Source organism: Cetorhinus maximus, chromosome 22 (assembly GCF_964194155.1).
Source record: "Cetorhinus maximus chromosome 22, sCetMax3.hap1.1, whole genome shotgun sequence".
Classification (NCBI taxonomy): Eukaryota; Metazoa; Chordata; class Chondrichthyes; order Lamniformes; family Cetorhinidae; genus Cetorhinus; species Cetorhinus maximus.
In genome coordinates, this window is record NC_135900.1 from 42,925,907 (window position 1) to 42,936,975 (window position 11,069).

The 11,069-nt window shown below is 43.6% G+C and overlaps 1 protein-coding gene across 1 annotated transcript in view; it reads right to left on the reverse strand.

Annotated features, from left to right (window-relative positions):
- The window catches only part of LOC144696823 (IQ motif and SEC7 domain-containing protein 3-like), a 220,584-nt gene extending 213,640 nt beyond the window's left edge, over nt 1-6,944 (reverse strand). The window contains exon 1 of the mRNA XM_078568571.1: nt 6,801-6,944. Coding sequence (XP_078424697.1) covers nt 6,801-6,929 — 129 coding nt within the window. The 5' untranslated portion in view covers nt 6,930-6,944. The remainder of the gene's footprint in view (nt 1-6,800) is intronic.
- Between the last annotated feature and the right edge of the window lie 4,125 nt (nt 6,945-11,069).

An 11,069-nucleotide genomic window follows, 5' to 3' on the forward strand; every position in this document is an offset into this window, starting at 1 on the left:
TGAGTCGGAACAATTTCTTCCTATCTATGAGAGCAAGATCCCTCATGATTTTGAATACCTCTATCAGATCTCCTCTTAGCTTTCTCTTCTCAAAGAATAACAGTCCTAACTTCTCTAATCTATCTTTATAACTAAAGTTCCTCATCCCTGGAACCATTTTCATGAATCTTTTCTGCACTCTCTCCAATGCCTCCACTTCCTTCCTAAAGCGTGGCAGCCAGAACTGGATGCAATACTCCAGCTGAGGCCAAACCAGTGTCCTGTACCAGTTCAACATAATCTCTTTGCTCTTGTACTCTATGCCCCTTAATAAAGCCCAGGATAGTGTATGCTTTATTCCCACTCTCTCAACTTGTCCTGCCACCTTCAATGACTAATGCAATTAGACACCCAGGTCCCTCTGCTCCTACATCCCCTTTAGAGTTGTATCCTTTATTTTCTATTGCCTGTCCATGTTCTTCCTACCAAAATAAATCATTTTTCCACATTGCACTTCATCTGCCAGCTGTCTGCTCATTCCACCAACATGTCTATGTCCTTTTGAAGTTCTACACTATCCTCCTTACAGTTTACAATGCTTCCAAGTTTTATATCATCTGCAAGCTTTGAAACTGTGCCCTGTACACCGAGCTCTAGGTCATCACTATGTATCAGGGAAAGCAAGGGTCCCAACACTGGGGAACTCCATTACAAATCTTCCTCCAACCAGCAGAACATCCATTAACCTCTACTCTCTGTTTCCTGTCATTCAGCCAATTTCATATCCATGTTGCTACTGCCACTTTCATTCCATGAGCTATAACTTTGCTCACAAGTCTGTTGTGTGACACTGTGTATCAAGTGCCTTTTTGAAGTCCACATCATACCACATCAACAGCACTGCACTCATCAACCCTTCCTGTTACCTCTTCATAAAATTCTAGGAACTGCTGTCCCTCTCTGCCTTTTAGGCTACTACAATCCCAGTCTATATTCAGATAATTAAAGTCCCCCATTGTAACTAGTCTATAATTTTTGCACCTCTTTGTAATTTCCTTGCAAATTTGTTCCCCTATATCCTTCACACTGATTGGTGGTCTATAGACTACACTGAGCAATGCAATTGCACCTTTGTTGTTCCTTAGTTCCAGCCAAATTGATTCTGTCCTTGACCCTTGTGGGACAACCTCTTTCTCTAGCACTGCAATGCTCTCCTTAATCAACACTGCCACCCCACCGCCTGTTCTTCCTTTCCTATCTTTCCTGAACACCTTGTATCTAGGAATACTTAACACCCAATCCTGCCCTTCCTTAAGGCTGGTCTCTGTTATAGCCACTCATATTTCCACAGGGCAATCAATGCCTGTAACTCACCAATCTTATTTACCACATTCCGTGCACTCACATACATGCACAGTAACCTTGATTTAGACTTTATTACGTTCTCCCTTACTCTGACCCCACCTATTAACTTACTATCCTGGTGCTATCTATCTCTCCCAGTATTCTGTGCAACTTGGTATTCCTCTCTGATTTTATTTCCTGGTTCACACATCCTTGCCAAGTTACTTTAAACCCTCCCCAGTAGAACTAGCAAATCGCCATGCAAGGTACTCAGTCCCAGCACTGTTGAGGTGCAACCTGTATAGGTGACATCTCCCCCACTGTCCCAAGAATCTGAAGCCCTTCCTCCTGGACCATTTTTCCAACCACATATTCATCTGTCTTATCTTTCTATTTCTATAATCACATGGCACTGGGAGTAATCCGGAGATTACTACTTTTGAAGCCCCGCTTGCTAATTTCCTACCTAGCTCCCTAAGTTCTGACTGCAGGACCACACCCCTCTTTCTGCCTATGTCATTTGCACCAATGTGGATCTGGATGGCTGTTCACCCTCACCCTGCTCAGGGTGCTCTGCAGATACTCAGTGACTTCCTTGATCCTGGCACCAGGAAGGCAACACACCATTCTGGATTCACATCTGCGGCAGCAGAAATGCCTAGCTATTCCCCTAACTATCGAATCACCTATCACTACCAGCCTTCTGGTCTTCCTTGTACCACCACCACCTTGTGCAGCTGACCCAACAATGGTGCCATGGACTTGGCAATGGCTGCAGCATGGTGAAGCTACAACACAGGACTACTTGTGTGCCAAACAGCATAAGCAGAAAGTGATAGACAGAGCTAAGCAATCCCACAACCAACAGATCAGATCTAAACTCTCAGTCCTGCCACATCCAGTCGTGAATGGTGGTGGACAATTAAACAACTCACTGGAGTAGGAGGGTCCACAAATATCCCCATCCTCAATGATGGAGGAGCCCAGAACATCAGTGCGAAAGATAAGGCTGAGCATTTGCTACAATCTTAAGCCAGAAGTGCCGAGTGGCTGATCCATCTCGGGCTCCTTCGGAGGTCCCCAGCATCACAGATGCCAGTCTTCAGCCAATTAAATTCACTCCACATGATATCAAGAAATGGCTAAAGGCACTGGATACTGCAAAGGCTATGGGATCCTGACAATAATCCAGCAATACTACTGAAGACTTGTGCCCCAGGACACCTTAACACCCCTAGCCAAGCTGTTCCAGTACAGCTACAGCACTGGCATCTACCCAGCTATGTGGAAAATTACCCAGGTATGTCCTGAACACAAAAAGCATGACAAATCCAATCTGGCCAATTATCGCCCCTTCAGTCTACTCTCCATCATCAGGAAAGTAATGGAAGGGGTCATCAACAGTGCTATCAAGCAGCACTTGCTTAGCAATAACCTGCTCACTGATGCCCAGTTTGGGTTCCGCCAGGGCCCCTCAGCTCCTGACCTCATTACAGCCTTGGTTCAAACATGGACAACAGAGGTGAACTCCCAAGGTGAGGCAAGAGTGACTGCCTTTGACATCAAGGCAGCATTTGACCATATGTGGCATCAAGGAGCCCTAGCAAAATCGGAGTCAATAGGAATCAGGGGGAAAACTCCACTGGTTGGAGTCATACCTAGCACAAAGGAAGATGGTTGTGGTTGTTGGAGGTCAGTCACCTCAGCTCCAGGCCATCACTACAGGAATTCCTCAGGGTGGTGTCCCCCAACCATCTTCAGCTGCTTCATCAATGACCTTCCTTCCATCATAAGGTCAGAAATGGGGATGTTCGCTGATGATTGCATGATGGCTAGCACCATTCGCGACTCCTCAGATACTGAAGCAGTCTATGTCCAAGTGCAGCAAGACCTGGACAATACCCAGGCTTGGGCTGACAGGTGGCAAGTAAAATTCACACCACACAAGTGTCAGGCAATGACTATCTCCAACAAGAGAGAATCCAACCATCGCCCCTTGACGTTCAGTGGCATTACCCACTATCAACATCCTGGGGGTTACGATTGACCAGAAACTGAAGTGGACGAGCCATATAAATATTGTGGCTACAAGAGCAGGTCAGAGGCTAAGAATCGTGTAATGAGTAACCCACCTCCTGACTCCCCAAAGTCTGTCCACCATCTACAAGGCACAATTCAGGAGTGTGATGGAATACTCCCCACTTGCCTGTATGAGTACAGCTCCCACAACACTCAAGAAGCTTGACACTGTCCAGGACAAAGCAGCCTGCTTGATTGACACCACATCCACAAACATTCACTCACTCCACCACTGACACACAGTAGCAGCAGTATGTACCATCTACAACATGCACTGCAGGTATTCACCAAAGCTCCTTTGACCACTACCATCTAGAAGGACAAGGGCAGCAGATAGACGGGAACATCACCACCTGGAAGTTCCCCCCCAAGTCACTCACCATCCTGACTTGGAAATATATTGCCATTCCTTCACTGTCATTGGGTCAAAATCCTGAAACTCCCTTCCTAACAGCACTGTGGGTGTACCTACACCACATGGCAGTTCAAGGCGGCAGCTCATCACCACATTCTCAAGGGCAACTAGGGATGGGCAATAAATGCTGTCCCAGCCGATGAAGCCCACATCCCATGAATGAATAAATAAGACACTCCCCAGATGAACCATCATTCTCATCAGTATTCCTCTGGTCTACAATAATAAGATCCAAGAAAGTAGACGGTCTTAGAGGTGTGTCTCAAATGTGTCTCAAAAAGGGTTGGGAGCATGCATTATGCAAAATAGAAAACCAATTGCATTTGGTTGCAAAAGAGTATGTTAAGTGTAATCCAATTATTCGAACATAGAACACGAGACACTCGTTCTGGGTATTCGCTATCACACAATTCCACATGTACCTATTTGGTAAGCAGTTCATTGTGGAAACTGACCACAGACCACTAAAATAATTTGTCGCAAGCCGCTGACAAGTGCACCACCCAGGCTGCAGTGCCTTCTAATAAAAATACAGGGATACAGCTGCGAAGTCCGTTACAAACTAGGTAGCAAAATGGTTACTTCAGACACACCGAGCAGGTCATCAAAAAAACTATGGGCATTATGCTAGACCTAGAGATAGGTAGCATAGACCTTGAAATAGAAGATATACTCAATGTCAATCTGATGAGTTTTGGCCAATACAAGTGCAACCAGCTTCAGAAGGCAACAGCGAATGATCCACAACTAAAAGCATTATGGAAAATTATTGTAGAAGGTTGGTCTGATATGACACAAAAAGTGCCAGACACCTTGAGATGTTTTTAGCTGTATAGAGATATAGGTATTTCAAGTGGCATGATTTTCAAAGGAAAGCAGGTGCTTGTACCTGAAACTCCTCACCTGGACATATTTTCACAGTTACACCAGGGGCATATGGGCATTGAGTGGATGAGGCATCTGGCAAGGAAAACTGTGTATTGGCCAGAGATCAACAACAATATTGAGAAGATAGTGAGGATGTGTGAAGCATACCAGAGTCACCAACCATACCAACACAAAGAACCACTACCGTCTCATATGTTTCTATCACACCCTTGGTCCAAAGTTGCAACAGATTTATTCAATGTCCATAATGACGACTTTCTCCTAGTCACTGATTTCTTTGCCAAATCTCCAATCATCAGACAATTTAAGGATACCTTGAGTGCATCCATGGTGGGCGCAACGAGCGCAATATTCAGTTTGTTTTATACACCTGAAGAGATTATACCAGACAACGGGCCATAATATACTGGCAGATTTTTTAGGGACGTGTGAGTCAAATGGAGCATAAACCATGTGACAGCCTCGTCACACTATCCAGATCCAATGGTCTTGTCAAGCGAATGGTTCACACTGTTAAGGCATTAATCGTGACATGGAGAGAAAGAAAACAAAACCTTCGTATTGCTATGTTACACTTGATGCAACACGTTTAAACATGGGCTTACCATCATCAGCAGAAATCATGTTTGGGAGGCAGGTTAGGACAACTTTACCAAGCCATGACCTTTCCAAATTCTCAAGAATACAGGGCAAACTTCTCAAAAACTGCCTAGTCTTTGCGTAGGACAAAAGGTTTGCATCATACATTCCACCTGGGGAACCTGGTTTCCCATGGAAGTATCTAAAGTATGCAGCGAGCCTAGATCCAGTGAGATCACAATACTGAGTGGGGCAACACTAAGGAGAAACAGAAGCCAGCTGAGGTAATTGACCAGTTGTACAACACAGAGCACTACAATTGCATCCAGAGCACATCCCAAAATGAACTTGGAGAGTGAAATTGTGGAAGACCACCATGAAAACAAACAGCATTTTGATAATACACAGGGTGCCAATGAGTCAAGAACACTGAAGTGATGTGTCTAGATTTATACCATTACAAGATGAAGGAGGTTGCATTTACACATTACACAGACTCTTAAACTCTTAAATGATGAACAGAGATCTCTCTTTTATGTAAATAGTTTTCGTAACCACCCTACTGTAAAGTTATCTTTGGGAAAACAAAAGGGATACAGATAATATACACATATCATTGTGGAACCAGGAGGCATATGACCAGCAGGCTGTGTTGATGTTAGTGTTGATGGTTGTTTTTACGTGTTGATAGTTCTAGTTTTCAAATAAATAGAAACTACTTATAGTTTACCAATCCCGTGTGTATGATTGGCGATTTTGCTTAAAGAAGCAAGAAATGTAGTACTGACTACCTGCCAACCACCCAACTATCCATTCAGCCACTCACCCATCCATTCACTGTAAGACTTGAGACCTTTAAAAACTTACCTGAATATGAGCATGTCCTGCCTATGTCCATCATTTCTTGTGTTCATCAGTCTTCCCCATGGATGTCTGCACTGACCTATTGATGCTTCAGCCAGGATCAGAAGTCCTGGCTGAAAAAATGCAAATGGGTCGGGCGACAGAAATTTTCGCTGGCAGTGTCAAGGTGCGAAGCAATGGCTCTGACTGGAAAGTCTGGGCCAATATTTCCATTTAAATGTCTTTCATTGCATTAGAGATTAAATAATGCCCTCTGATTTGGCAAGATAACAGAACTTAAAGACATCAATTAAAAATACGTCATTAGTTTCATCATTAAAGAAGTACAGCTCTCGTTATTTCTGTCATAATGTGTAATTAGTGCAGTGATGTCTTTACTGAACTTCATGGTATTTTGACATGTCACAGTGTTTAGCAACAACAGGAGAAGATAATTTTGCCAGACACTGTGATAAAAAATGCTTCTTTTAAATGCTTCTCGCCTTTTTTGGTTCTCTAATAGTGTTTTTCTGGGAAAAGTCCCAAGTTAGTCACATGGTACTTAGTAATCAGCTTTTTTGTACTTTGTATTCAGCTTAAACCTTCTTATCCTGGCACCATGCATCTTTGTGTTTTTGTACTACAAATATACTGTGCCAGATGTTTGCAATACCTGCTTATTTTTGAGATCCATCGACAGTTCGTAATCAGAGCCGGGTAAGTGTGAGCATGTTGCTGTCCCTTTGCTCCGCTGCATTCTCATTGGTGAGGCAGTGTGGTGCAGACTTGCTTTCTGCACCATTGTGTTGGAGACAGGAATCATGCGGCATGGCTTTCCTTCCTTAATGTCAGCTAACGAGCATTTCACTTGGTCCATGCCAGAGCCATCAGAAATGTTGATTTCACATTCTCCTGGGATTTTCATAGGACCATCTGCCTCAGAATTAATGGATTTGCCTCCAGGAGAGATGGTTTCATTACTGCAAAATTAAGGTGAGATACATGCTGTTAGTAACAGGCATCATGCAGTGCAGGCTGCAGTCTCTTTACCATCTCCCTCACTGATTTACATGAGGTGGCTGCACATGGAAAGATTAATTTATAATTACAACATACAGTTGGAAAGGAGTAGCAATACATGAAGTTGCAATTAAAGAGGGATTAGATCAAAACTCAAACATTAAGTTTGATTGTGATTTTCTGAGGGTAATTTTAACTCACCTGATAGGAAACTGACAGGATTAGATTGACTACCTTTTTTTCACACAACCATCCAATTTTACTTTCTATTAAATGTTAATGAAATGTAAAAATTGGGCAGGGGTAAAATAGGCAGCCAATGCTATCCCATATCTTTTCCACTGGATAAGTGAAATTAAAATTACCTCCAATGTCTCAGAATCAGAGACAATTGCTCTTTCAAATTCTACACAGCTAAAGCTGACAAAAGTCTATGGCGAGACATGTTGCTGTATCTATATTTAAACTGGCTTGCTCTCTGTTTTTCACTAAAATTCTGGCTTGTCTTTCATTGTAATTAACTAAAATTCAGAACATTGCTTATATTATCTTTATAATAAGGAGACCAATTTTAAAATGTTTAGCATCTGTGCTGAAGTTGTGCATCAGGTGCCAGCTACATGTGCATGGCACACTGAGGCCTGGCTCAGTTGAGCACCTTATGCAACTCATAATGTGATCAGAATGTACCTGTGGTACTGAGAGTTCATGCAGGCTCATTCCCAAAAATATGCAAATTCAGCCTAAGCCCCTGTGATGAATATGTAGATCATGCTTCATGTTAATACTTTAGAGGTAATGTTTAGTTCTGGGAAAATTGTTGCTATGAAGTATGTAACTAATGTTATTATTAGTACGTAACTAAAATTTCGAGCTTTAGAGATTGCCAGAACACCTAAAAGAAAATAGCAGTTCAGAAGGTTACCCATGTTTGTTTAATAGAGTCAAAAGAGACGGAGCCATGAAACAGCAGGTGAGCTTACTTAGCTGGAGAACTGGAGACAGGACGTCCACACTGCTTGTAAAGAAGTGCAGTCCAAAGATATGTTTTGTTTTTGGAGTTAGAGCTAAATTTGTTTAGAAGCATGCAGTGAACCCTGAATGTTGGCATGGAGATGGGTGGAGCTTAAGAAGGTTCTCTGGTTTCAATTTATCTGTGTGTTTGTTGGGAGAGGGGTTGGTTGCATTTGACCTCATGTGGTTTGCAGCTCACAGAGAAGCCCTGGGAGCTGTTAGCAGGCTCCAGGCACTTAGGGTTCAGAGATATCCTAGGGAGCTGAGAAGGTAGTGAAAGGTCACTGGTTCTGTGCAAGGCTGTTAGGGCTCAGACAAGCCCTGGGAACCATTTATAGCTTGGTGCAGCCAGGAAACTTGAGTTTGTAGAAACCCGGCGGCAGTTTAGTGACGCTAGCTGTCTGCGAAAGAGTTGGAAGTGTGCCAATAATTAGAGGCAGGAGCACAGCTTTGCGAATCCCATGGAACATAGTCTCAGGAAGAAATTAAGCCATCAGGATGTGAGCAGTCATTTGAGGAAGTCCAAGTCCAAGCAGGTTTCGAGGGAATTCAGAAACTAGATCTTTGAAAATGAAGGGTTGAAATCTCTCGTGAGGGAGTCACAGTTTTAACAAGATTTTGTGACTCACAGGGGTCACTGATATTAGGCTGGGTTGCTGAGAAATCCATGGGCTCTGTCTTGGCCACATCTGTCATTTAAGGTGCTGTGTAGTGTGTTCGGCCAGTTTGCCTGTTAATTCATATTTACCTCATTTTAATTCTGAATGTTAGAGTATAAGATAGATAATTTAAATTGTTTTACTCTTCTGATTTTGTAAAGTTTATTTTGTTTGTTTAAAACAGTGGAATCTTGTGACTTTATCCTCCTATTGGGTAACTTGGATTTCAAACTTTGTCTTCTTTAAAAAAAAGTTACTGCTCTACATTCAATTGTAACATAAATTGGGAGCCCTTGAGGGATTTTGAATCCACAGACAAATATGGGTGCTGGGGCTTACTGAGGCTAAAGCTGATAAGATTTTCACGGTGAATTTTACTAAACTTATTGAAAAGCAGAATGGCTTTGTCAGTTGCTCTGACTTTTCTGGAGGATTTATCCGTGAGTGATTTGTAATAATTAACCAAGGTTAGGTTAATTGCATTAGCAGAAGACTTAAAGTTAGAATAAACAGCAGGGGCTAAGAAAGCAGACATAGTTGAGGGAATAGCACAGCATTTGAAATTAGAAGAAGGAAAAGCTAATCCAGATAGTAATTCAGTTGAGTTGGCTAGAATTCAGTTACAGATGAAACAACTTTAGACAGAAAAAAGCAAAAATTCAAATTTGAAAAAGAAATTTTAAAAAACTTGAAATTGAAAAAGAGAAAGAGAAATGTGAAGGCTTGAACTTGAACTCCAAAGAGAGAAGTTAGCAACGGAGGAAAGACAATTTCAAAGAGAGAAGGAAATCAGATAGCATGAACTGACTAAAGGAAATCTTTGGTCACGGGGTGAATGAGAGTCTAGTAGTTCAGATGTTGAGTCAGGTCCCACTCCAACCTTTGTATAACGAGGAATCTTTGCCTAGTGCCTAAATTCATTGATGCTGGAGTTGAGATATAGTTTATCTCATTTGAAAAGGTGGCTACAAAGCCAGAGTGGCCCATAGACACATGAACTCTCATTTTGAAGAGCGTTTTGGTCAGGAAAGCTACAGGTGAGTATTCTAAAGGGGAAGGGCAAACAGACAGAGATTATTGGTACCAACGACATAGGTAGAAAGAGGGATGAGGTCCTGCAAGCAGGATTTAGGGAGCTAGGAAGCAAATTAAAAAACAGGACCTCAAAGATAGTAATCTCTGGACTACTTCCAGTGCCACACGCTAGTGAGTATAGAAATAGGAGGTTAGTCCAGATGAATTCGTGGCAGGAGAGATGGTGCAGGAGGGAGGGCTTTAGATTTCTGGGACATTTGGACTGTTTCTGGGGGCTGTGGGACCTGTACAAGGCGGACGTTGCACCTGAACCGGAATGGGACCAACATCCTTGTAGGAAGGTTTGCTAGTGCTGTTGGGGAGGGGTTAAACTCACTTGGCAGGGGGATGGGATCCTGAGAGGAGGTTCAGCAGGGGAGATGCACAGCCAAAATTAGAAGAGAGAGTAAGTGAGTCTGGAAGGCATAGAAATTATAGGCCAGTTAAGGCACAAGGGAGTTTGGCAAGGTTGGATGGTATTTATTTTAATGCAAGGAGTCCAACAAATAAAGCAGATGAGTTGAGGTCCCAATTAAGTATGATGTCATTGCTGTCACAGAGACATGGTTGAGAGAGGGGTAGGATTGGCAGCTCAATATTTCAGGGAGAGAATTTTCCCCATATCAGGTGGGGCGTGCAGGAGCAGGCGCTGCCATTTTGCGTAGGCGGGCCAATTAAGTTCCACCCAGCGTGTTTGGCGACTCCTGGGGACAGCGGGAGTGGGCAGGCGCAGGCAGAACTGTAATTGCCGCCAGGTGCAATGGTGACCCGACGGCCTGTTTAAAGGCCAAGCTGCAGTCGCACCGAGGCTACTGTACATGGCCAGAGGTTGGGGGCAAGGCACATCTAATACAGCCATGCAGGAGGGTAGGGCGGGTGGCCACTGCGCGCCCAGGTTTTCTGATGAGTGCCTTGCTGCGCTCCTCGAGGAGGTGGCAGCACTGTGGGATGTGCTTGTCCCCGAGGATGGGAGGAGGAAGCCACCCCACTTGACCAAGTGTGTGTGGGAGGAGGTTGTGGAGGTCGTGAGCTCCCACAACGTGGTGCGGTGCTCATGGACCCAGTGCCACAAGTGCTTCAACAACCTGCTGCACACGAGAAGGGTGAGTAGCATGTTGGCATCATTCACTGCACCCATCATGTAACCTTCTCCCCCGCTGGTGGTCGACCCATGC